This window comes from Stegostoma tigrinum, chromosome 9, assembly GCF_030684315.1.
Source record: "Stegostoma tigrinum isolate sSteTig4 chromosome 9, sSteTig4.hap1, whole genome shotgun sequence".
Lineage (NCBI taxonomy): Eukaryota > Metazoa > Chordata > Chondrichthyes > Orectolobiformes > Stegostomatidae > Stegostoma > Stegostoma tigrinum.
In genome coordinates, this window is record NC_081362.1 from 17222322 (window position 1) to 17250260 (window position 27939).

Consider the following 27939-nt stretch of genomic DNA (forward strand, 5'->3'; position numbering starts at 1 on the left):
ATTCATTTTGTGATGCTGCCTTGCTTTTTACCCCTACTGTAACCCTGCAAAATTTTCCCTTTCAGATAACAATCTAATTCCCTTTAGAAAGCCTCAGCTGACCCTGTACATATCACAATCTTGAGCAGTAGATCCCAAAATAGATTTTAAAAAGGTTCTGTGCTGTGCACCTCCACCCTCAACAAAGCCGATGTTTTGCTGAGGTGTGGAATCAAAACACAGCTAATATTAAAAAGATCACCTTTGTTGCAAGAAATTTTTTAAAAATTACCTGAAGCCTAACTGCGTGCTCGTGTTTCCTCTTCATGTCATTAATGTGCCAAGCCACTCTTTGCATTGTGTCAATGGCATCCTGCACTACATCATAACACTCCGTGTCCTTCTCCAGATGGTTAGCTATTTCCTACAAAGAACAATAAGAGGCGGGCAAAGAACGATGAAACATAAAGGTATCAGGAGTGGATAGAAATTCAGTAATCTTCCATTTTTCAGCAATTTATCACAGGGCATGCATTTTGGCAGAGACCTCCGGCTTCCTGTCTCTCAGTTCATCAATTCCTGGGAGTTCCTTAAATCTTGTGCCGTTTGTCTCAGCACTTTCATTAGGCACAGTGGTCAGGAGGTTACGGGCAAATGGAAGACTGGTCATACGCTAGAGTTGAGTTTCATCAGGAAAAATGTGCTGAACCATGGGCAATATCCACCCAAAGTCAAATTACTAACTGACTGCAAATTTATCAAATCTGATAAAAAAGGTAAAAAAAAATTACCAGCTATGTTTGTCAAACTTCTTTCACACTGTAAAGAGCTCAACTGTTTTATTTCAAAGGGCATGGATGACAGAATGATTCCACTAGCCATTTAAACTTAGTATGAGCTCTTCAGAAAGTCCCATACTCAAACTGGTTAGGTAGCCTTTACCTGCCACAGGCAAGGTGGTGTGTTCATTCAGGTCAATCAAACAATCAGCAGACAATTTTGATGATTCCCATGAGCTAACGTCGATTGTAAGAATGCAAATTTTAAAATGCCGTTAAATGCAGATCCAAAGTCAGCGATGTACTGTGCATGTAAAAGTTTGATGTATTACTGTCACATAGCAAGATACTGTGCAATACTGCTTTGTGGGCTAACCAGACAAATGATACCTCACATGAGTAAATCAGGGTAATAGAACAGAATGCAGAATATAGCATGATAGCTACTCAGGTGGTGCAGAGAAAGATCAATTCTAATATTTGAGGTCTGCTCATAACTCTGTTAACAGTTAGGAAGAAGCTGTTGATAAATTTGTTGGGACATTTTCAAATTTCTGTATCTTCTGCCCACGGGGCAGAGGGTGGAAGTCTGATTATGTTGGCTGCTTTCCTGAGATAGTGGGAAGTGTAGACCAATTCAATGGAAGGAAGTCTGGTTTTCCTGATTGACAGGACTGCATTCACAACTAATTTCTTGTTATCTTGGATCCAGCAGTTGCCAAACCAAGTGATACATCTGGATAGGATGCTTTCCATGGTGCTTCCATAAAAATTGGTAAGTCATTGCACACATGCCAAGTTTCCTTAGCCTTCTGAGGAAGCAGAGGCATTGGTGCGCTTTTATAACATCTGATTCTTGCACAGATCACTACAATGGCTGTTGTACAGATGACAGTCAAGAGATTATCTTGTACAACCAAAACTAAGCTGTAACAAGCTAGGTAAATTCCGTACCTCATTGGTATTCCTGTATCTTCACAACAGCTATAAGCAACTTCAGAGCTTTAATATTAAAGATGTTGCTTGCTCCATTCAACATTATATCTTAACTAGGTAAAGAGTATCACAAGGAGTGATTTTGGCAACTTACTGACATTAATAGCAAGGTATTTTCTGGATGTAGGAAATGGCATCAATTGTCAGCAACCTTCAAATCTGAAATATAGATTGAAAATCATTCATAACCACTTACATGCAAGAGGAGATGGTACTTTAGGATGCGTTGCACCGGTTTAAGAAGGTAGGATCCCAGAGGTAGGGAGTGTTTCAAGGATTCCTGTTGCTCTCTGAAGAATTTGGCAAGCACTTTGTTTCTCATACACTCTGTTAATACAGCCACAGATCTGCAAGTGATCCAGAAAGGTTAGTGACCCTTTTTGATAACAGACTGTGCAAAACAATAACTGGAATTTTTCTTTACTGCTCCTTCAGTCTTATCAAGACTTTACAAGTAGTATCTCCTGCTTGGCTGATTTGAAGATGTTTGCTTCCTCCTGGCTGGTGCTCAGAGGCCTTTGTATTTTAGCCTAATTTTCCCTTGGCTGTAATCATTCAGGGTTACTGAGTCATCTCAACAGCTGCAATGAACTTGGAAGATCCCTTGTGATCCAATAAAGCAGCTGCAGATCCATTGTTACATGACTTGATCTCAAAAGTTGCAACATGCTCCACAGATCACATTGGAACTTAGAGCAGTAGATGGTCATTTAGCACCACTATTCAACTATATCACAGCTCATCACCTTTCTTAATGCCTTTTACTTCACAATACTCCTTGATATCTTGGCTGACTAGAAAGGTTTTGATTGCTTTCTCAAGTATACTCAACAACTGAACCTCCACAGCTCAGTGGTAGAGAATTCCAAAGGTTCATCAGTCTAAGGGAAGAAATTCCTCCACTCGTCAGTGTTAAAACCGCTTTTCTGTTGCCAAGTGTCCTCCTAGTTCCAAACCTCCTATCTAGGACGTATAGCCTTCCTGCATCGACCCTGTCAGCAAGTCCTGTAAGAATTTTCTATTGTCAATGAGATCACCTTTTATTCTTCGGTACATAGGCCAAATCTCCTCAAAAAAGAACACCACCACCATCCCAGGGGTCAATCTGGTGAACCTTGTTTATACCTCCTCTATGGTAAGTGTATCCTTCCTTAAGTAAGGAACTCAAGACTGTACACAATTCATGGAGGCTACTGGATTCCTGAACAGTTGCTGTGAGCTCCAGTACAGAATATCTGGCTGCAACAAAAAAGGTCAAAATGAAGTCCATCTCAGCTTTAAGTCTCGAGCTGATGTTTAAATATATTAGTGCAATCTGAAACATTTCAACAAATGCCTTCCTGTTGAATACTAGTTTTAGGTTCTCTTGGAGATCAATTACCTATAGTTTAGCTTGTGTGCTGAACAATTCTGATGAGTAACTGAATTCCAAAAATCAAGTTTTCATAAACTCTCCTAGCAGCTAACTACTGGATTTAAATCCAGTACAGTAGTTCTATTGAGGCACTCGAGAGTAAACAGAGAGGTGCCACGAGGATGAACAAAAAGATCCAACTTCACTATTTCATCAAAACAGAGATATTGGAATTTCAGTTCGCTCCAAACATGGATCGCCACAGCTAAAGGTTTGCTCAACACTTTGGGGTGAATTTTAACATGTACCAGTTGAACAAACCCAGCAGGTTGGAGGGAAGAAAGCTGGTTTTACAACCCCTCTTCACTGATTCAAAAGACATGAATGCAAAGCTAGCGCTCCACATGCTCTAATTAGCTCGCTGACAGCCAGGTTGGGCGAAAATTGGCCAATGTGTCACTTCAAGATAAATGAGTAGGACAGGATTTACATAGTGTAGCAGGACAAGCCTCAATGTTTGACAAAATAGGACTGCATATCTTTTGCCAGCTTACCTGGGATAGTTTGTACAATACTGCGTATAGATGTGAAATTCTTCACTCTGTGCAAAGAAGAAGAAAAATCAAATAAACAGGCCAATGTTAATCAAATCAATTTTAGCAGACCTGTGGGTTTAAAGACAGCAACGCAGTGAAGACTGTGGTGCACCAAGATAACCATCAAATAGCTAGGCTCAGTAATCCTGAATCTATTAAAACAAAAGGACGACGAGGTGCAGTGATTAGACACATACTCCCAACAAGTATGCACGTTTGGAGAGTGGGAGAGAGAGACTGACAGACACACACACACAGACAAACTTATTTCCTTTGGTTAAGGTTCCTGAAAAAGCAGGCACAACAAAATTAAAGATAACAAAGTGTGAAGCTGGATGAACACAGCAGGCCAAGCAGCATCTCAGGAGCACAAAAGCTGATGTTTCAGGCCTAGACCCTTCATCAGAGAGCAAAATTAAAGCTGTGCCATTCAAGGGAGATGTCAAGGAACATTACTTCATAAAATGGACTGGTAATTATGTCATAGTAATATCACAGGATTAGTAATCCAGAATCTCAAGACAATGCTCTAGGACTCGGTCTAAAATCCCAACACAGCAAAACTTGAATTAATTTAATTCAATGTGGCAGCAAAACAGACCTGTCAATCCAGTGAAGTCTTTCTTACCAACATCTACGGCTTGCACCAAAATTGGGAGAGGTGTTACAGACTAGCTAACCCAACAGTCACACTCACGGAATCACACTTTATAAAACTAGATAACATTCTGATACAAGGACACCAGGGGTTCGCAGGTTTAACACACTGACGTTCAGAAAGATTGGGGCTCTCTGCTCCCTAAATATAGCTTGTAAAATTTGAAGTATGAAAAGCAAGCCTTGTCTCATTCTATCATAATGGGAACTGCAGAGCCTGGAGAATCCAAGATAACAAAGTGTGGAGCTGGATGAACACAGCAGGCCAAGCAGCATCCCAGGAGCACAAAAGCTGACGTTTCGGGCCTAGACCCTTCAGAGCTCTCTGATGAGGGGTCTAGGCCCGAAACGTCAGCTTTTGTGCTCCTGGGATGCTGCTTGGCCTGCTGTGTTCATCCAGCTCCACACTTTGTTACCTTGTTTCATTCTAGTTAACTTCCTCAACTTTGTCCTGACATCCTTCAGAGAACATACAGCCTACAATGGCCCAATACTGACAGGTATGAGGAGTGGGTTAGGAGGCGAGAGTGAGATTTGAGGAAACAGTCTTTTTTTAATAGCACCGCTTGTGAACCAAGAAAGTGTTATGTATTTATTTCTAAATAAAAAAGCGCTTAACTTTTCCTCAAGTTTTCCTTGCCTTCCTGGGCTGCTGACTTTATTGACATTTAAGAAACCTAAGTAGTCAGGTGTAAACAAAGCACATTTAAACCTCAGGCTCCGAGCCAGCCTGGTTTCTAGGAGGGCATTCACTGCCTTTTTGTCTTGTCCTGCTAACCCTGAAAGTGGACTGGCAAAGAGGCAGGCTTCAAGAAATCTCTTATCTGACTGCAAAAGAGTTGTTTATTGGAGTAAAATAGTCATCCCAATGTTTTAGCTAACAAATACAGCTTTTAGCAGCATTTGTTGCACAAGATTAGACTGTGCCCCATGGAACATATATCCCATTCACAGCAGAATCTATTATTTTAACTGAAGGAAACCGAGGCTTCTCTGACAAACATTAACAGAAACGCAGACATGGTTTGACGTTACACTCAGGAATGAGGCCTGGGGATAGTTAAGACAATTTCATACTTCCGTGCATCAGAATGCAACTAACATATACACAGGAAATAAAAGAAATCTTCAGCAAATCAATCTTTCATTTTGCATGTTTCTGAGCAACTGTCTCCTTTGACAGGTCCTTCTCCACCCATGACCTCTGTTTCGTCAGAGGACAGGAGATGAAATGGGACCATGATCATTTGCACGTTCTCTTCCAAGCCACACACCATCCTGATTTGGATCTGTTTCTTCACTGCTTCTGGATCGGAATCCTGGAACTGCCTTCCCAACAGCAGATTGTACAAAAATCCTATGGGATTATGCCAGTTCAAGGTGGCTCATCACTATCTTAGAGCATAATTAAAGTCCAGGATGAACATTAACCGGTAGCCAGGTCAGTGACAGGTGCACACAATTAATGAACAAGTTTTAAAAAATACTTTAAACTGAAAGCAGCTCCAATCTGCATTGCATTTGGAATCTTACAGAAAAGAGGCTACTTACCTTGGCTACAAAACATTCTGCAATTGCAACAGGATCTCTATCACAACTTTCCAGGTCTTGCAGCAGGTCACTATGCAAAGAGAAGAACATCACATTTTATACAGAAACTGGGTCATAGATCTACCAACTGGTATTACAGATCTCGGAACATCGAGTCACAATCACCTTCTCAAGGAGGTCTTGAGATTGGTAAAAATGTTAACCATTTTAGCTGGAATAATTTTTGCTCAGCATTTTACTAGGTGGCGCAGTGGCATAGTGGTTAGCGCTGCTGCCTTAGTGCCAGGGACCTGGGTTTGATTCCTCCCTTGGGCGACTGTGTGGTGCTCCAGTTTCCTCCTATAGTCTAAAGATGTGCAGGTTAGATGGACTGGCCACGCCAAATTGCCCATAGCGTACAGGGATGAGCAGGCGAAGTGGATTAGCCATGGGACATGCAGGTTACTGGGACAGAACAAGGGGATGGACCTGCGTGGTATGGACTTGGACCAAATAGCCTGGTTCCACACTATAGGGATTCTAAGATTATGAAATACCTGCTTAAATTGTCTGTTGCTCACCCAAACCTTGCCCCTAATTTGTCCTCTGCTCACTTTAGTGAACTTTCTTTATACATTTGTAATTACCTTTATTTAAGTTTTTGGTATGCTTGCTCTATTGGTCAGTGCATTGAGTGTAGGAGTTAGGATGTCATGTTGTGACCATACAAGACATTGGTTGGGCCACTTTTGGAGTACTGTGTTCAGTTCTGGTCTCCCTACTACAGGAAGGATATCATGAAACTTGAAAGGGTTCAGAAAAGATTTACAAGGATGTTGCCAGTGATGGAGGGTTTCAGCTCCAGGGATAGACTGAATCGGCTGGGGCTATTTTCCCTGGAGCATCAGAGGCTGGGGAGTGACCTTTATAGAGGTTTATAAAATCATGAGCAGCATGGATAGGGTAAATAGCCAAGGTCTTTTCCCTGGGGTGGAGGAGGTTTAAGGTGAGAGGGGAAAGATTTAAAAAAAGGACCTAAGGGGCAACTTTTTCATGCAGAAGGTGCTGCATGTATGGAATGAGCTGCCAGTGGAAGCTGGTACAATTATATTTGAAAGGCATCTGGGTGGGTATATGAAGAGGAAAGGTTTAGAGGGATAGGAGTCAAATGCTGGCAATGGGACAAGTTAATTTGGGATATCTGGTTGGCACGGACAAGTTGGACCGAAGGATCTGTTTCCGTGCTGTACAGCTCTGACTCTGACACTGGCTTAAGGCCAGAGCTGCTCTCTTCTACCTTGTTTTGACTGCTGCCCCCTAGAAGATACTTGGCTACAAGCCCTTTATTAATCCTACTCATTACACACTGCTGTGTGGGCAAGGGTAACAGGGAAGTTGAATCTGTAGAGTGCATCCAAAATTATTTGTTAAAGCAGCATGTTGCAAAGCCCAAGTGGGAACAGGCTATTTTAGGCCACTACACAACAAATAATTTGTGATGCATTCTATAGATTCAACTTCCACGTTACCTTCGCCCATCTCATTTGTCAGACAGATTAAAAATACCAATGACAATTATACTACACTTTTACACACCAACCTCATTTCCCAATCTCTTCAATTTTCCTACAGTGAAGCAACTCCTCAGGGGCTATGTACACCTGCGACCACCGCCCCTTGCTATTTCTCATTTCCACATCATGATCTATAGCAGCTTTATTGCTACTCACCACCTGATACCATCATAAAAGGAGGTGGGGTAGCTTTGTTAATATAGGTAGGTAAGAACTGCTGATGCCGGAGTCAAAGATAACAGTGTGGAGCTCCACACTTCTGACTCCTTTATGTCTGTTTTTCCAGGCATCAAATACCTTCAATTTGGGTTCGAAGTCATCGCTCGGCAATGTTTTCTAACAGCTATCAAATCATTTTTATTTATTTCTATTTGTGCCACTTGCCTTGTTGGAAATGTTACGCACATTCAGATAGAGAGCCTTGAATTATCATAACAAGTTACTCTGGTTATAATTTCTGCTTCATTCTACTTATATTTTGTATTCATTCCTGTCATATTTTGATCATCATTCACCTTTCCATTTCTTGTACTTCTGCACTTTCAAATCTTTGATAATTTTAAGCTTCTCTTCTTGTCAGCTACCCCATTCCCAAGTTGTTGGCAGGGCTTCAAACTAACTAGTTAGACAGGTTACCAGGGCAATGGTCCTAGCATGATTTAAATAAAAGCCCATCCAAACAGCTCTCTTCCCAGTAATACTGGCAATGCTAATCACTGAGCTATACATTTGCATCTTATAATACAGATCAAGTGATTTAGGAACACAGGAACAGGAGTAGGCCATTCAGCCCTGTGAACCTACTCCACCATTCAGTAAGATTATGGCTGATCTGTGGCTGAACTCCATATGTCTGCTTTGAGCCCACGTCCCTCAGGACCCCTGCTGAACAAAAATTTCTCTCAGATTGAAATTTAACATTGAATTAGCACGACTGCCATTTGGCGAAAGTTCCAAACCATCACTACCCTTTAAATGTAGAAGGATTTTCTAAAATCTGAATGGCTTGGCCTTGTCATTAGGCCATCCCCTCCAGTTCCAGAAATTTCAGTGGAAACAATTTTTCTTTATCTACCCTCTCTTTCCTTGTTAATATCCTGAAAACCTTTATTAGATTATTCTTTCACGTTCTAAATTCTAGAGTTAAGGCCTAAATTTGTCTCCTCTCTCCTGAAAACTTAATTCCGTCCCCCGCTGCCAAACATTAACATGTTGAATTCCCTCCAGGGCCAAAGCATCTTTGCCGAGGTGTGGTGCCAAGATCTGCTCACAGTACTCTACATAGGGTCTAAGTAGGGTTTCGGATCACTGCAGCATATTGTCCGCATCCTTATACTCCAGCCTCTCTCGATAAGGCCATCTGTTATCCTTAATGCTTGTTCGCGGTATTTTGAAGAGCTATGCACCAGAGCCACCAAATCTTCTTGGTCAGCCACTGTATTCAAAATTATGCCTTCTAAAGAAATACCCTGATCTATTTTTTTTTGGTTTGAAACGGACAAGCCCGCCACTTGCTTACATGAAAAAAATCTGCGGGGTCACAGCTTTGCCCATTCACAATCTATGTCCAGTTGTACTTTTATGCTGTCATCAATACTAATCTACAGCGCTGCCCCAATTTTGTATTGTCAGTAAATTAGTTTCTTCGACTTATGTCATTATCCAAGTCATTAACGACTAATGTCAATAAATTGAGGCCCCAACACAGACCCCTGGAGGCCTCATCCTACCAATTTGAGTGCTTACTTTTTTATTCCTAACTGTTTCCTGGCATTCAACCAATTTGCTATCCATGTCAATAACATGCCCTCAATTCCATGGACTTCCTGACCTACCTTTCACAAATCTATGCTGCTCTCCCTAATTAGCTGAAGTTGAGGTAACCAGTTACACTATCCCCGATTAAACTCCAACAAATTCTCCACAATAGATGTCAGGCTAACTGGGCTGTAATTCCAGTATGTTTAGTATCACATGTGTTAAGTTTGAATTTTGAAGTAGTGACATGTGGGTTTCCCCCACCATGTCTCAAGGAAGTAAATTACCAACTTGAGTTTCTACAGCCATGTTGATTTTCTTCTCCTGAACCGATGGATTTATTTACCTCATAGGAAGTTTAGAAAGTCACGAGGCACATAGATAAAGTAAATGATTAAGGTCTTTTCTCTAGGTTAGGGGAGTTAAAAACTAGAGGGTATAGGTTATAGACACGTTCACCAAGCTGGTGGGTTTGGTTGCAAACGTTTCATCACCCTGCGAGGTAACACCGTCAGTGCGCATCCAGTGAAGCCGTGTTTTGTTCCACTTGTTGTTCATTTGCCTCATTTTGATGGAGTGTTTTGTACCACTTCCGGTTCAGTTTCTCAGTGGTTTGTACACCAGGCCTAATTCAATGCTTTTGCTGACAGGGTATCGGTTGGAATACTAGGCTTGCAGGAATTTCCCGTTTGGCTCATGCAATTATGGATGTGTTGTCCTAGTCAAATTAGTGTCTTTCATTATCAGTGTGTAGTGAGACAAGTGAGAACTGGTTGTGTCTCTTGGTGGCTGGTTCGTGTTTGTGTGTCAGTGTTGTTAATTTTCTTCCAGTTTGGCCCATGTAGGTGTTTCTCATAATTCTTGCATGGCATTTTGTATATTACCCCAGTTTTGCTGGTTTTGGGTATGGGATCCTTTACATTCATCAATTAATATCATAGGGTGGCTGTTGGTTTGTGGGCTACCTCGATACCTAGGGGTCCGAGTAATCTTGTTGGCATCTGAAATGTCCTTGATGTACAGTAGGGTGATTAGTCAGTCTGGTTGTGTTGTGTCTTCCTGTTGTGGTCTGTCTAGGTAACGACAGAATGGATGCCCGAAAAGCACGTTCGTTTTGAAAACCCTGCATAGGTGCTCCTGTTCTGCTGCATGTGCCATTCTGGATTGCTGCAAAGTATTGTGGTTCATTTAAGTAGTGCCCTGATGCAGCTCCATTTGCGGGCACTGAGGTGGTTGCTGGTATAATTGAGTATCTGGTCCATATGTGTGGTCTTTCTACATACGCTATCTGTGGTTCCCCAGTGTTTTTGTGTTCTACCATTATGTCCAGGAAGGGTAGTTGGTTGTTGTTCTCCTTTTCTTTTGTGAATTTTATCCCAGTGAGGATGTTGTATGTGCCAGTGGGTTTCTTCCAGTTTTGTGTGTTTGATAATCGCGAAGGTGTCATCATCTACATATTGGACCCAAAGTTAGAGGTGTACTGTGGGGTGCGCTTCCATTTGGCTCTACCACTACACGCCTTTACCACTTCCTCTGGCATTTTGTTCCATGTATGTACCACCCTTGGTATGAAAAAGGTTCCCCTCAGGTTCCGTTTAAACCTTTTCCTCTAACCTCAAATCTATGCCCTCTAAAGTTTGAGAAGGTTTGTAACTGAGGACATGGATGAGGTTGTGGACATGTAGACTTTGCATTACGGCTTCTGCAATCAGTCTCAAAATTGGGGATCCCATTGGTGTTCCATTGATTTGTCTGTATATGTCGTCGTTGAAAGTGAAGTGAAGTGCGTTGTGCAGCACAGATCCAGTAGTTTCATAGTGGTGTCCTTACTAACGTTGTTGGTGTCCTGGGATACCTGCCGACTTGATTCATCCAAGTGTGGCAATTGTTTCTTTGGTCAGGTCAATGTTTATGGATTTAAATAATGCTGTTACATTGTTTTGACTTTTCTGGTATTCCAACTGGAACTCCATCAAACACACTGAATTAGACCCTGCATACAAACTACTGAGAAACAGAACTGGAAGTGGTACCAAACACCCCAGCAAACAGAGGCATATAAATAACAAGTGGGACAGAACACCTACGCTTCACTAGAGGCACGCTACGATCTTAGCTAGCAGGGTGACGAAACGTTTGCAATCAAACCCACTGGCTCCGTGAGCATGTCCACAACCTAAGCTACAAACCTTCCAAAACTATAGACAGCACAGATTTGAGGTTAGAGGGAAAAGGTTGAAAAGGGGCCCAAGGGGCACCTTTTTCATGCAAAGGGTGGTACATACATGGAACAAAATGCCAGAGGAAGTGGTTAAAAAGGTGGACACAATTATGACATTAGAGACATTTGGACAGGTACATGGGCAGGAAAGGTTTAAGAGGGAAATGGGTGAAACGCAGACAAATAGGAATAGTTCTGTTTAGGATTGGCATGGACAGGTTGGACTGAAGGGTCTGTTTCTGTGCTGTATGACTCAATGACTTGGCAAGAGTCTACTAGAAATTTCTGGGGAAAAAAACGCTGATCCATCTTATATCCCTTTTTAATCCCCAAAGCAGAGGACATTCTTCTACAGACTAGGCTCTAATCAATGTTTCTTTGAATCCTCCTGCTTACTTGCTGTATCACCCAACACAAATGTAATAAGTTTAATTATACTGTTCTCCATTTCCAAATCATTTAGAAATAAAAAGAGAGAAGCCGTGGTCCTAATACTGGAGGAAAGCATGAGTCAAATCACATTATCCCAAGAGGGAGTTCTGTACATAATCAATACCCTTTCTCAAAAGTTGTTTTCATTCCTCAATCACACCTCCACGCTAAGCTAGTCTGGGACAAAATAAAGCTGCTGTGAGTGCAACAGTAAACAGACAAAGAAAGAGACCAAACAGTGCACAGCTATCGTAATAACACAGCTGCAAGTACACTTGTTTTCTAATTTGTGTTCAGATTCTGGATAATAACATGGGTTAGGTGGGCAACATCAGGTGTTGTTTACTCTTATTTAGTGCTTTTATGTTATTCCCTGTCTACTTGACATGACATGTTCAAAAACACTAAATGCTTCACTTTTAAAACAATGAGCTTCACTTCAGTGTGGAGACGAGCAATAGCAACCTGACCCCATCATTCAGGCAGACTTCATGCTACACTGTCAGAGCAGATGCCTTTAGGATGTGACTACAGGCAAAGGCCAACCTACCCTTATTGGAAGGTGGTAGTGGTTGTTGTTGTTGTGGGTGGGGGGGGGGGGGGGGGGGGGGGGGGGCGGTGGAGAAAGTGGTCAGAAAACAAACTTGTCCTAACCAATATCTACCCGTCAACCAACACCACAAGCAGATTACACTATCTTGGCGTCAGCTTTTGTGCTCCTGAGATGCTGCTTGGCCTGCTGTGTTCATCCAGCTCCACACTTTGTTAACACTATCTTGGCGCTTGTTCTAGGCTGTTTCTACAGCAAAATTAACTTCCATATTTCCTGTATTACAAAAGGCGACCTCGCTACAATAGTAGTACTTTGCAGGTCACAAAGGCGCTTTGGAAAGTCTTGAAGTTGTGGCAAGTATGAAGAAAGAGCATTATTGGAGGCAACAGGAAATTCATTAGAAATTTACACAAAATGGATATAGATTTAAAAAGAGAGTTAGAGAAATAACAAATGGGACTAACTAGTTAGCCATTTCAAGAGGTCAGCATGGGCACAAGTTACCTGACTGGTCTCCATGAGAGATTTTATAAGTAGGAAACACCAGCACTGGTGGAAGCAGAATCTTAAATAAACATGAAAGTTAAGAAAAAGTAGGAATGAGGAGAAGGTGATTAAGTGAACACTTTGTCTTCTCCTATTACTGGCATCTGAGAAAGAGAGTTTCTTCTGTAGTGTCAAATTCAATGATTACACAAACATCTTAACACTTCTCTCAGCCTTCAAGACCTACCTAATCATTCTTGGAAGAGAAGATATTTGCGTTATTAGAACCACAGACACCCTACAATGCAGATGATGGGCTGAATTGTCCTTAAGTCTGCACCAACCCTTCGAAGAGCATCCCAGCCAGACCCACACCCCTTATTTTTTCCATAGCTAATCCACCTAGACTGCACATCCCTTGAGTTGGGCAATTAGCCATGATCGTGATGAATGTTAGAGCAGGCTCAAAAGGTCTTCTCCTGTTCCTATGTTTCTATGACACTACACACAATCCACTTAAACTGTACATTTTTGGACTACAGGAGGAAACTTGAGCACCCAGCAGAAACCCCAAAGACATGGGGAGAGACACAGCCTCAGGAGGTTAGAATGAAACCTGGGTTCCTGGAGCGGTGAGGCAGCAGTGCTAACCACTGTCATCCCCAATTTTGTTTCCCTTCCTGCTGCTCATTGCTCAGTGAATACAACAAATTTAAATTATGCAACTAGAACATAATCCAGCATCTCAGTTCTTCTGAGAATTTTTAGTTACGTAAACATTGTAATTGAGATCCATAAGATAACAATCAAGACAAACTGTCAGAAGCTTGCTGGAAGAGGCAGGTTTTGAGGAACATTGTGGGGAAGAAAAGACAGTGGGAGGGAATTTCAGGTCTTCAGACATTAGCATCTTACAGTACGATCAATGTTGCAGCAATTAAAGTCAGGTCCCTACAGGAAATACTCCCACAGTCAGTACTGACATGAACCTGATTTATAACACAATACCTTATATCAAAAAAGAAATCCCTCAATTTGGAACAGGGAATGCTGAATTAGAGTCAGCTGGTTACTTGTATGTTTGAACTTTAATTTGCCTTCGCAAATCAGGAGCCTTGCTGAGTTCAGTGGATCAGGATTTGCTCACCTGTTAAATTGATAGATATCTCTGATGTTTCCAAAAAGAGCCAAGCGTTCTTCTGTCCCAAGTGGGAGCCGTGATTGGTCAGTGATGCAGTCAAGATAGTCCTAACAACACAAAAGAAACAAATTGTAGTGCAGATGCAAGACAGACGATGCCATCTAATCCAAACTCACCCGTATTCTTTCAACTCTTTTCCTCAAATCCATCATAAATAAGAACTCCTTAATTCATACCAGCACACACCAAGAATTACTTTTAAAATCAGTGCCTACGGGACTAGTTGGGTTCACAATGTGGCTCATTTACACTTACTAAAAGCTACATATATTTCGCACACAGGAGTGAATCTGCTGCAGGAGAAAAAGCACATTCAGGCGTTGTGCATTTTTCTGAATTAAAACAAGTTTGAGACAATTGTTTTGAATGGTAAAAAGTTGTAACATGCTGCTTGCAGAGGGACCTGGGTCTCCTTGTGCAGGAATCACAGAAGGTTGGTCTGCAGGTACAAGTAATTAGGAAGGCAAATGGAATTTTGTCCTTCATTACTAAAGGGATGGAGTTTAAAAGCAGAGAGGTAATGTTGCCACTGTACAAGGTGCTGGTAAGGCCAGACCTGGAGTAATGTGTACAGTTTTGGCTTCCTTACTTGAGAAAGGAAGGATGTACTGGCACTGGAGGGGGTGCAGAGGAGGTTCCCTAGGTTGATTCCAGAGTTGAGGGCGTTGACTTACGAGGAGAGACTAAGTTGATCGGGATTATATTCATTGGAATTCAGAAAATTGAGGTGGGATCTTGAAGAAACGTATACAATTATGAAGGGAATAGATAAGGTAGAAGTAGAGAGGTGGTTTCCACTGCCAGGTGAAGCTAGGACAAGAGGTCATAGCCTCAAGATTAGAGGGAGCAGATTTAGGATTGAATTGAGAAGGAACTTCTTCACCCAGAGGATTGTTAATCTATGGTATTCCTTGCCTAGTGAAGTAGTTGACACTACTTCAGTAAATGTTTTTAAAGCTAAGGTAGATTTTTCTTTGAACAATAAAGGAATTAAGGGATACAGTGAGAGCACAGGTAAGTGGATCTGAGTCCACAAAAACATCAGCCATGATCTTATTGAATGGCAAAGCAGGCTCAAAGGGCTGGATGGCCTACTCCTGCTCCTAGTTCATATGTTCTTATGTTCCCTGTTGCAATCCCCATGGTAACTCATCAGTTGTGTTGAACTTGCCTAACAACCAATCAGCAACCTTTTCTCATGCAGAACAAAATAGTTTCTCTTCTCTTAGATTTGGTACCTTGCACCCATAGTGATTAAGTACAAAATAAAAAGCTTTCTTCGGTAAAAGTCTGCGCTAATAAATGAACAAAATGTTCATTTCATCTCCCCCGGTGGAGTCAATTTAAAAACCACTGCTTTCTGATGTGAACCTTCCTAATATTAGGAAGTACTGAACTTGCAGTATTACACAGAATTTATACAGGCATAGGCCAATTATCATAACTAGTCCATGTCGGTGTCTGTGCTTCCACAAGCTACCTCATGTTCTACTCCATTAACCCGATTACTATACCCTTCTATTCTCTCCTGTCTACTGACCTAACTTTCCCTGAAGTACATCTTTGCTATTCACCCCAGCTAATCAATGTGGCAGCAAAGTTCAAATTCTCACCATTCTTTAGGTAAAGGGATTTTTTTTGAATTCTTTACAGATGAACTGGTCAAGTGGCCTTCACATTTATGACTAATTTATTGATTTTATTGTCAAGTGCACCAAAATACATCAAAAAGCCTAGTTTACAAGCGGTACAGGCAGATCACAGCAAGCACAGGATGCACAGATCAAAAAGACTTAGAGGTATACAGGTTACATTATTTGAGGCTAGAGTCCATTCAGTCTGTTAACAGCCAGAACAGAGCTGTTCCTGATCTTGCTTGTGCGTGTGTTCGGGCTTCTGTATCTTCAGCCCGACTGAAGACGTTAGAGGAGGTCATTACTAGGGTGCAATAGGTCTTTGATAATGTTGGTTGCCTTTCTGCAGCAGCATGTCGTGTAAATACAGTCCATGGATAGAAGGTTGGCTTCTGTGATGGGCACACAATCTTGTGTCGTTTATGGTCCTGGACAGAGCAGTTGCCATACCAGGATGTCGTGCACCCAGACAGTTGCTTTCAATGGCACATCTGTATAAGTTGGCGTGGGGCCTTATGGACGCACCAAATTTCCTGAGCCACCCCAGAAAGAAGAGGTGTTGTTGTGCCTTCTTGACTGTCGCATCTACATGGGAAGTCCAGGACAGGCCGTCGATTATCACTCAAGCAACTTGATGCTGTTCACCTTCGACTTAAATTCTGTTGATGTAGATCGGAGCACGTTCTCCTTTCGTTCTGAAGTCGATGGTCAGTTCTTTAGTTTTGCTGATGTTGAGAGGCTGTTTGTTTTCACTGCACCATGTCACCATGTCTATCTCCCTTCTGCATTTTGACTTATTGTCGTTAGATATCCATCCTACTACAGTGGTGTAGTCAGCGAACTTGTCAATGGCGTTAGTTTTGACTTCGGCAACACAGTCATAGGCGTAGAGGGAGTACAGTAGGAGGCGGAGGACGCATTCTTGGGAGGCGGTGCAGTTCTGGATTCCACCAGTAAGGATGATGTCTTTTTATTTTGTATTTTTTTTAAAAAACATGGCAGATTCAAATGAGAAATACCAGTTTAAAAGGGTGGATATAGTTTTGAAAAGGAAGTAACTCGTGGCAAGCATCATAGAAACAACAGTTTGAACAAGCAACAACTCCAATTGAGATGTAGACAGGAAAGGAGTGCGAGATGCAGTTTTCACCATCAACAATTTGATTGATTTATAGACTAAGGACTGGTTATAGGCCTTTTGCCTGCTTGATTCTCTTGAGCTGGGAACAAGTTACAGAAAGAGAGAGGGATGTTCAATTCTTCCCCAGGTCAGGAAGGGGCTCTGTATCTGCAGTCAAAACTTTCTGTAAACCCGAAAGAAAACCAGTTCATGTTTCCTGTGATAGTTGTGGCTGTGACTTTTAAATGACAAGTCAGAAATTTTGTTACTTGAACTGGCCAACATTTCTCTCTTACCAATTAGCAGAAGTACCCAGACAAAGTGACTGATGTGCTGCCCAGCAGCAGAATTGAGAGTGTGTGGAGCTGGATGAACACAGCAGGCCAAGCAGCATCTCAGAAGCACAAGCGCTGATGTTTCAGACCTAGACCCATCATCAGAAAAAGGGTCTAGGCCCCAAACATCAGCTTTTGTGCTCCCGAGATGCTGCTTGGCCTGCTGTGTTCATCCAGCTCCACACTGTTATCTCGGATTCTCTCGCATCTGCAGTTCCCATTATATCTGCTCAGAGATAAAAGAATCACTTCAACATAACTTGGTAACAAAGACTACTGCACTGACGTTCCAATTTTGCCCTCTGCCATAATTTTTTAACCATTTGTTTGTAAGTCAAGGAAAGTTTTCAAATTAGTAGCATCGTATGCCAATAGTTTATAAGTGCTTAGCTGTAGCTACAGTAAACACTTGTAGTAAAAATGATCCTGCAGTATGGAATTGGTGCGCACTTTAAAACCAAGGTGGGTGTGAAATTCAGGTAAATTGGGAAACTTTGGAAGCTTTATAAAATCTTACTTTTGTTTCAACTGCTGGAATAGCAGGACGCAATTTCAAGCGCACTACTCCAATGAATGGAAACACTACCTAAAGCTCAATATCAACTCTAACAAACCATTTCAAATTTTCAGAACTTTTACCAAGTCAATGTTAGCTTTTTGGTTCCTCAAGAAGACTGTCCTAACATATTTAATCTGTCTGGATTGTTATTATCTGTTGGCTGTGGTATAGCCTTTGTAAATATTTTATTCCAAATTCTCCTGTGCTTCTTTATCTTTTACTGTGTAAGAGGATCAGAACTATGCTAGGACTCCAAGCATAGTCTGACCAAAGTTAGAAACTTATTCCAGTTTCCAATCATGCAGTCTTGTTCTGGGGAATGATCTTAGCATAACTTTATCTAAAATGAACTTTCCTTTTCTACTTAGATGGTAGACATAGATCTCAAAAAAAGTTCTTAATCATTTGATTCCTTTAAAAGGAAGGGGTCAGAGTTGTCACAGTCTTTCCTCAGGTCTCAAGCATCCAAAGTCAAAAGGTCAACTCTTTAATATCTGAGCACCCCCTTATGTATGCTTCCACCCCTTTCTCTGCAGAATGGCCAAGGCCGACTGAACTGGAAATAGTTGCAAACTACATCAAAAACAAATCTACAATACAAAGAACTGCCCATAGTTGAATGATAATACTGATTTTGGACAAACCCTCGATTGGAGATTTTCCTCTTTGGGACCCATTAGCACAGTGCATCAAATGGCAAGCTGGGAGTGAGTACAGTTGTAGTGCTTGTGGGTTTCCATTCCTGGCTTTGTTCGGCATCAAAATACCAACGACATGACAGGTGCACAGCTATGGTCAAAGAGGGAAGAACAACTTGTTCTATTTAGACAGTTAAGTACTCAAGGTCTTCAATTACCCCTTCAACCTCATTATACACAACTTCTTTCAAGCAGGAACATCCGAATGCAGAGGGTTGAAGGTGTAGAGCTGGATGAACACAGCAGGCGAAGCAGCCGAGGAGCAGGAAGGCTGACGTTTCAGGCCGAGACCCTTCTTCAGAAAGTGGTTGAGTTTCCCCATTTCTGAAGGGACTCGTCTAAACCCCTTGAGATTTTAAATTCAACACAGCTTCATATCACACTTAACTGATGCCTGACTGTTGCCAATCATTCAACTTGTTTTGCATGTACGTGCACATAATTTCAACATTGTTTCAAAGGTTGGTCCCTGTAAAGATTCTATTTTGCCCACTAACACTTCTAAACACCTTTTGTTTTTATTTATTCCATCACTGCAACCTTTTGTTTTCCATTGGCATCTTTTGTGATTTAAATTCTCCTGACTTTAGCCCAACCATGGACTTTCCCTGCTGATCTCCCCTATCACTTCCACCCCTGGTTTTTACTTGCTGAAACGCTGTTGTTACATTTTTAACATATCTAGTTCTGATGAAAGTTCCTTAACCTGAAAATGTTAACTTTATGCTCTCTCCACAGATGTCGAGGTCTACTGACTGTTTCCAACATTTAGTACTTTCATTCTAATTGTCCTGATTGGCCCAAGATGTTCAATGCCTTACACTTATCCAATAGTTTTGGCAGAAGATCTTTATGAATAGATCTTGAAGTCCAGGTTTATTTAACGGTGAGCCCGCTGACAGAAAATCCAAGTGGATTAGAGCAACATTTATATAGATGAAGGAACAGATTGTCTACTCATCCAGACCAATGCAAACGAAAGAAAATGCAGAAAAAATTGTGAAACTTATGGGTGGAAGAATGTTGTCACTATTCCTCTTTCTATGTCTAGAGGCAACTGCCTATTTTTCTTTAAGAGTGGTAGGGGAACATCCACTCGTGAGACTTGGAAAGAAAACACCACCTGAAAGAAAATAAAACTGCATTTTGTTCGTGTTAGTAATTAGGTACATGTTACATTAGTGAATTAGTCAATGACACAGGGGACTGATGTACCTGGGTGACACATCAGTCCCCTTAGAGGTCCAAAGATATTCTCCAAAAAATTTGCAATTTGAAATCACCAGGTACCAAAGATGAAAGTGAAATTTTCCCCTTCTTAATGTGGGAACACTTGGCCAACTCAGCACCCTCTTATTCAACCTAACTTGTTGCTTGCTTTAAATATTTGGGAATGTTCCATCTGTTTTAATGAGTGCAAAACTGAAAGCTTCAACTGTGAGTCACTCCTTTAATAGCAGTCTTTATGTATGAAGGACAAACATTGGATAGGACATTGGGAAACTCCAAAATAGTGCTGTGGGGTTCACCCCATCTGATTTTGTTAAAATTGATCACCCTGACAAATCTGAGCAACAGGAAGCATCACTACATTTCCAACCTTCATGCCAAAACAGTAATATCTGCATAGCCTCTCTTTAAAGGGTCCACTGTCACTTGTAAATTCTACATTATTAAAAGGAGTTACAAATCAGTGACAGTGATGAAAACACTGAATGGAATCTTCTGATGCTGCCAAAACAAAAAGGCACATGCCAGTCAAACCTTCCAACTGACGTCCACAATTGTCTGAAAATCAGAACATATCTTCAACGGAAAATCATTTTGTAATATTAGAATGCCTTTGTTGCTTATATCCCAACTCACTTCAAGGGGAGTTCTCCAATCAACTATGCTCACAGGCCTTCTATACTAGCATCTGATCCAGGAACATCAAAAAATTCTTGCATCTCGTTTACAAAATTTCTCCATACCACTAAACTCCTCCAAACCTACAATTCTCAGATCTCTCCCCATCCTCCAATTCTGGCTTTGGCATTCCTTCATTTTCATTCAGTTGCCTAGGTTGTGAACTCAAGAAAGTGCAGCACAAACTTCTCCACGTCTCTTTTTTTTTCAGAAAAATGTTCCACAAGACCTCTCTCCGACCAACTTTTTAAAATCATGTGCCCTAACTTCTTCTGTTTTTTGGCACCAAATAGTGTTCCAGCACTTGGCCCTATTATGGGCATTATATATATGCAAATCATTTCCTGTGAACTATTCTCCCATGTGGTTTTATAAAAGCACAAAAGATTGAGCAAACAACTTCACATTCTGAAACATCCTGGACGTATTCCTGGTGACAAGTTGAAATTCAAATCAGGTCCACACTGGCCAGCAGCACACTATCCTCACCACTATGCAGGTCAACTTCATTGGTCGACCATTTATCCAAGGAGAGGGTAATCAAAAGTGACACATCCATTCTGTGACATATGCTTCATTTTACTGTTAGGTTGCAGAATAGGTAGAATGCTGTCTGCTTTCTTTCAATGTTGGATATCAGAAGTTCAACGTTGTACAGTACATCAGGAAGAACAGTTATTCTTTCTTCAAACATTACTATAGGATCAGTACTATGCACCTCCAAAGAAAAGATGAACCCTTGACTTCAAATCTAAGATAAAACAGATGACACCTCCAATTCTGGAATGCACTCAGAACTCCAAAGGAGTGTTGAGCCAGCAACTCAGGTCAGAATCTTTGCAGACTGAACTCCCAGTCTTTACATTTGGAAGCCAGAGTCAAATGCAGATCTACTGTGTGTGACAAGTGACTCTTCAATCTGTGGAATCATCCATGTATGAGGAAGTCCAGAAACTGATCTCAATAAACCATTAAAGATACTGCAAGGTCAGAGGCAAGTAATCCTGAAGCAAGTACATGCAAAACTTGTCCACGTAGAAGGCATAAATCAGGAGGAGTATGATCGAATAAGGCGCACTTGCCTGAATGGGCGCAACTCTAACAAGCAGCTTGATACCATCCAGGGCAAAAAAGGCCTTCTTGATTTACAAACCCCCAACCACAATATTCACATCTCTCCATCAATGCAAAGTGGCAGCAGTGCTTAACATCCAGTGCAAGAACTCAACGTTTCTTCAGTAGTACCTTTCAAACAAGGACAGCAAATGCATGGGAACACCACCACTGTCCTTCCGCTGTTGCATACTTCTGGAAATTTGACTTTCTTCACTGTAACAGTGGATATATCTTTATTAAGTGGTTGAAGGCGGGTCACATTATCTTCAAAGGAAACTGAAGATGGGTAATAAATGCTGGCCCAGCCAGCAACACCCATTACCACATGAATGAATTTTAAGTATCAAAGCAGTCACTACAATGGGTGTAAGCATGTCTTGTGAATCCAGTGAAATTAATTGTTGTGGAGATCCTTGGGAAAGCAACAGCAATAGGTAAACCACACACTGCTCATTTAAAAAAAACTTTTGTCACAACGCAATACAAATATTAACCAAGCACTAGAGCTAGTGAGCTAATAACTGAACAGCAATATTAGCTAATATTGAAGCCAAAGTTCAAGGTTAAACTAGAAATCACAGTAATGAAAATAATGAAGAAACTGTTTCCAATATTTCAGCCACCTTACATTGAATGGGAACTGGGCTCTGTGCTATCAAAATGCTGTGGCCAACTCTTGGGGGCCCAAAATGTTTCACACCAACTAAAATACCATGATACCGAGTAATTATATAAATGCAGAAAGCAGCAAATGTGTCCTCAAGGTTGATGTTGGCTAGGATATCAGGGAGAACAATTCTTAAATACTGATTCAGGGTCCTTCACCTTTCATCTAAAAATCCAAACCCAAAAAAAGGCTTCGCAGTGGGGTTAAAATTGTTGCAGTGATGGTAGGAACTGCAGATGCTGGAGAATCAGATAACAAGGTGTAGAGCTGGATGAACACAGCAGGCCAAGCAGCATCAGAGGAGCAGGAAGACTGATGTTTCGGGCCTGGACCCTTCAGAAAATGCATTTCTGAAGAAGGGTCTAGGCCTGAAACGTCAGCGTCCCTGCTCCTCTGATGCTGCTTGGACTGCTGTGTTCATTCAGCTCTACACCTCGTTGTACCAAACAAAGATGACCCTGTCTGTGTTTAACCATCAGACAGCCTTAAACAGCACAGCACAGAACTCCCTCAATATTACACAGGAGTATCAGAAAAGTTCAGCAGAACTGGAGACAGAAACAGAATTAACATTAATGATTTTAAAAAAAATAAACTTTCTACTGCTCTTCAGTTCCTAAGAGACAACTACACTTGAAATATTGACTTTCCCTCTCCACTTTCCCTGCACTGATTTTTTTACCCCCCACCGCCACCACCCTGATTTCCAGGATACATAGTTTTTGACTTTTATTCGACTGGTCTGTCAGCTTGACCTATGCTCAAGTCTTTTAAGATAGACATGACTCCCTAACTTCTTACGCAGTACAGACAACAGCAAAGAGTTTACCCAACTAAGCCCCCAGATGACATCTTAGCACTGAGCAAGTAGGAGAGGCACTGTACTAATCATGCTGCACTTAAAAGCGTCAGTGCACTGCCATGACAGCCTTGATACTTCAATACATCAATCTCTCATGTAATAAACAGCACCACATCAGTCACAACAAGTTACAGCATTTGTTAATGATCCAGTGTACTGAAATTAGTGATGCATACATTATAAAATGAAACACAAAGAGGAAGTCCATCCAGGTGCACTAAGCCTGCCCTACATCACAATGACCAAATCATCATAGCTAAATTATTCTCCTCTGCACTCACTCTTGGAAATTAATCTCCAACCACTTCATACCTTTTCTCCAAAGGTGTGTAATTTTACTAAGTAAAGAGCCCATGGTTCATTTTAACTTTACGTACCATGTTCTAACAAATATCAAACAAGCTCCAGCAACTGTAAGAGATCGTCGGAACTGCCGATGCTGGAGTCCGAGATAACATGGTGTGAAGCAGGATGAACACAGCAGGCTAAGCAGCATCGGAGGAGCAGGAAAGCTTGACATTTCGGGTCGGGACCCTTGTGATCAGATTTTGTTGTGTGGAATAAATACTGACCAAGAAACCAAGTAGGACTCATGGTCTTCTTTGACTAGTTTGCTAGGATCTTGTATTCCACCAAATCAGGGCAGGGAGGCAGAGCCTGGGATGCCTCGTAGACAAAGATGACAAAACGGCACCTCCAACAGTGCTGCACCTTCAGTATCGGCGAGGAATACAAACTCAAGTTTTTAGGGTTCAAATCAATGATTATCTCAGTTTTGAAAGCTATGACTAAGCCACAGCAGACACTTTAGTTTCATACACCAATGCAAACGTTGAATGTATACAAGTAATTGGCCTCAGTTGCAGTATCACCTGTAATTCTTGACACCCCATTATTAGCAAGGGCAATTGAAGGCGTCAAAAGTAGATTCATTAGAATTACATCAGAAATTAGAGTGAAAATGCAGTTTGCCATAGAAATTTAAGACGCAAAGAATAGAGTGGGGGAAGGGAGGGCAGCTGTTAAGAATTGGAAATTCATAAAATCAATACTATGGACTGAACAGAATCCATTAACAGCTTTCAGAAAGAAAAATTAACACAACATCATGTCATCCCAAAGTACTCTTCATCCAATTTAACGTCTAGAGACTAGCATAAAGGTAGAGAAAACAGCATGCATTCCTGCACACATTAAGCCCTCACAAGAAAAAGCAACTGTGATAATGATCCCAATATTTCATTCACGAATAAAAGGATAAATGTTGGCATGACACTGGGGAGAGAATTTTCTGGTCTTTTGATGGCTTAATGAGGCCCCATGATACTAAAGTTCCGACAATGTACTGTCACATTCAAAAGACAGCACCTGACAGTCCTGTTCACTACATTCTGTAGCATCAGCCTTAATTGGACGCTCATATCTCTGACATGAGATCTGAACCCAAGCCCAAGCTCTTCTGCCTCAGAGACCAAGAATGGTACCATGGCTGATATCTAAAAAGCTATAAATTGCCAGGAAATGGGAGTGGTCTTCCAGAAAGCTGGCTTAAATGATTTTCTTCTGTACTGTAAAATTTTGATATTCTATTTGTCAAATTTAAGTCTACAAATCAAATCAAGTTAATCCCGAAGAAAATTCCCCTGATACAGCATGGTGCTAAACAGTGGACAACTAAAGCAATTGAATTGTTAAGAATTCTTTCATTGTCCAAAAAGGCTAATAGTTTGGGTAGCATGGAGGGTCATTCTGCTTATTGTTCTGTGCTCTATCCCAGCTATTAAAGGGCCAGATGAAAGGAGACTTTCAGTCTAGTGAAGGGCTCTTTGAAAGGTCACCACTGTTGCACTGACCACAAAAAAAAACTTTATCCAAACAGTTGCCCATGTTACTTCTGCTAATTGGAGACACCACAGGGAACCTGTGCAAAACAGTGCCAATGCTCTCAGACTATATAAAAAGGATTTGTAGACTGTAAAACCAGTAAATCGTTTAAAGACAGATAAATGTTCCTTTCAACTACATCCCCACTGCATGGTGCTAACTATAATCATTCCTCAGCTTGTTGGATGTTGGCAAACAACAGGTGGTGAGAGGTGTGTGAAATAAGACAAAAGTGGTGAACAACAGTACAGAAAATAAAAAAAAAGGGTTGAGGGTGGTTTGGGGAGGGGGGGGTAGCTCTGGATTTTATGGGACATTGTGCACTCGTTTGAACAGTGATCAGCTGTAATCCCAATTGTCAGGAAGGAGCACTGGCCTATAGTAGGATTAGATGTTCCTTAAAAAAAGAGATTTAGACACCAAGTTCAAGTGGGGTGTAAAAACCAAAAAAAAAACTGCAGATGCTGTAAATCAAGAACAAAAACAAAGATGCTGGAAAAGCTCAGCAGGTCTGGCAGCATCTGTGAAGGGAAAAGAAAGAGTTAACATTTTGGGTCCAGTGACCCTTTCTCAGAACTGATGGAACCTGGGAAAATGCCAGTATATATGCAGAAAATAGGAAGGGGGGAGTGGGGGCTGGGGTAGGGAGTAAACGAAAGGATAGCGCCTAAAAAGAGACAGAAGAACAGTTGGGCAGACAAAAGGAGTTGATAACGATCTGGCTTGGAGGATGAATAGTTGTTACTGGGAACTATTAGTGACTCAACAGGGGGTGGGTAAAGTTACCACATGGCCTGCCAAGGCCTGGTGTGAGGGGTAGGGGGGGCTGGGACATGGGAGAGTTTAGACCCTAAAATTATTGAATTTGATATATAGTCCAGATAGGAAGACTGCAAGGTCTCCAAGTGGAAAATGAGGTGTTGTTCTTCCAGCTTGCATTGAGCTTCGCTGGGACACTGCAGCAAGCCAGAGACAGATGTTGGCCAGGGAACAGGGTGGTGTGTCAAAGCAGCAGGCAACAGGTAATTCAGGATCTTTTCTGTGAGCAGAACGTAGATGTTCTGCAAAGCAGTCACCCAGTCTACGCTTCATTTCCCCAATGTAGAGGAGACCACATTGTGAGCAGCAAATGCAGTAGACTAGATTCTGGGAAGTGCAGGTGAAGTGTTGCTTCACCTGGAAGGTATGTTTGGGCTCTTGGATACTGGGGACGGGGGAGGTAAGTGGCAGGTGTTGCACCTTCGTCGGTTACAGGGGAAGGTGTGGTGGGGCTGTGGAGAGGTGATGGGAGTGAAGGAAGAGCGGACGCGGGTATCCTGGAGGGAACAGACCCTGCAAAAGGCAGACAAGGGAGGGGGAGGGGAGGGGAATGTATGTCTGGTGGTGGCATCTCGCTGGAGGTGGTGGAAATGGCATCTGATGATCTTCTGGATGTGGATGCTGGTGGGATTATAGGTAAGGACAAGGGGAACCCTATTGCTTTTGTGGTAGGGAAGAATAGGGGTGAGGGCGGAAGTGCAGGAGATAGGTCGGACTCGGTTGAGGGCCCTGTCAACAACGGAGCTGGTGAATCCTCGGATGAGGAAGAAAGTGGACATTTCAGAGGCTCCCTTGTCAAAGTCGGCCTCATCTGAACGTATGCGACAGAGACGGAGGAACTGAGAGAATGGGATGGAATCTTTACAGGAAGTGGTGCGTGAGGATGTGTAGTCCACGTAGCTGTGGGAGCTGGTGGGTTTATTGTGGATATTAGTGGCCAGTCTACCCCAGACATGGAAACAGATTCGAGGAAGGGAAGGGAGGAGTCAGGAGATAGACCAGGTGAAAGTGGAGGGCGAGGTAGAAATTGGAGGCAAAAGAAATGAAAGTTTTCCAATTCCAAACAAGAGGGAAGTAGCACCAATGATATCATTGATTTGTTGAACAGGAGTTGTGGGGTTGGGGGTGGGTGGGGGGAGAAAGAATAGGACTGGAACAAGGAATGTTCCACATACTCCATGAAGAGACAGGCATAACTAGGGCCCATGTGGGTACCTATGGCCACCCCTCTTACCTGAAGAAAATGAGAGGAGTTCAAAGAGAAGTTGTTGAGGGTGAGGTGGGTGGGGATGGTTTAGGTCTTTGCTCCAAGAAAAAAAGTGGAAAGTCCCAAGAACCTCCTAGTGGAAAATGGGATGTGTAAAAGGGATTGCTCATCCATGGTGAAGAGGAGGCAGCTGGAACCAGCAAACTGGAGGCTTTCAAACACATGTAAGGCATCAGAGGAATCATGGATGTACGTGGGCAGGGATTGGATCGGGGAGAAAAGACTGAGTCAGGGTAGGAAGAGAAGAATTTTGAGAGGCAGGAGCAGGATGAAACAATGAGTCTGCACAGACAGTCCTGTTTGTGGATTTTTGCAAGAAGGTAAAAGTGAGCTGTGTGGGGCGGGGGAGATCACCAGATGAAATGAGATCAGTTATTGTAGTAGATACAATAGCCTGATTGGTCATGGTGGGGTCATGGTCCAGGGGAAGGTAGGAGGAGGTATCTGAGAGTTGGCACTCAGCCTCGGCAAGGTAGAGGTCAGTACACTAGACTACAACAGCACTACCCTTATCAGCAACCTTATCAACAAAGTCAGGATTAGATCTGAGTGCACAGAATATAGTCAGTTTAGAGGGAGATAGGTTGGATTCGGTGAGTGGGGCAGAGAAATTGAGATGACTAATATGTCGACAGTTCTCAGTGAACAGATAGAGTGTAGGTAAAAGGCCAGAGGGAGGGGTCCAGATGGAGGCAGTGTGTTGGAACTGGGCAAAGAGGTCTGTGGGTGTAGAGAGGACTCTTGTCCGAAGAATGAGCATGGAAGCAAAAATGGCAGAAGAGTTTGGCAACACGTCATGCTTAAAATTTGTTATGGTGAGAACGCAGAGGAATAAAGCTGAGGCCTTTGCTCAGTACAGAACATTCAGCATCGGAGTGTGGAAGGTTAGAAGGGATGGCGAATACCTGACAGGTGGTGGGGTTGGGAGATGGGATGCAGAGGGAAGGGGAGGAA

The 27939-nt window shown here is 42.1% G+C and overlaps 1 protein-coding gene across 7 annotated transcripts in view; it reads right to left on the reverse strand.

Annotated features, from left to right (window-relative positions):
- LOC125455169 (pleckstrin homology domain-containing family G member 1) overlaps positions 1–27939 on the reverse strand; it is a 281538-nt gene that overhangs the window by 34342 nt on the left and 219257 nt on the right. For all 7 annotated transcript variants that reach the window (XM_048536871.2, XM_048536870.2, XM_048536868.2 and 4 more), the window contains 5 exons: positions 14063–14163; positions 5913–5982; positions 3663–3709; positions 1951–2101; positions 272–403 (listed from right to left, as the gene is read on the reverse strand). In XM_048536871.2, coding sequence (XP_048392828.1) covers positions 272–403; positions 1951–2101; positions 3663–3709; positions 5913–5982; positions 14063–14163 — 501 coding nt within the window. The remainder of the gene's footprint in view (positions 1–271; positions 404–1950; positions 2102–3662; positions 3710–5912; positions 5983–14062; positions 14164–27939) is intronic.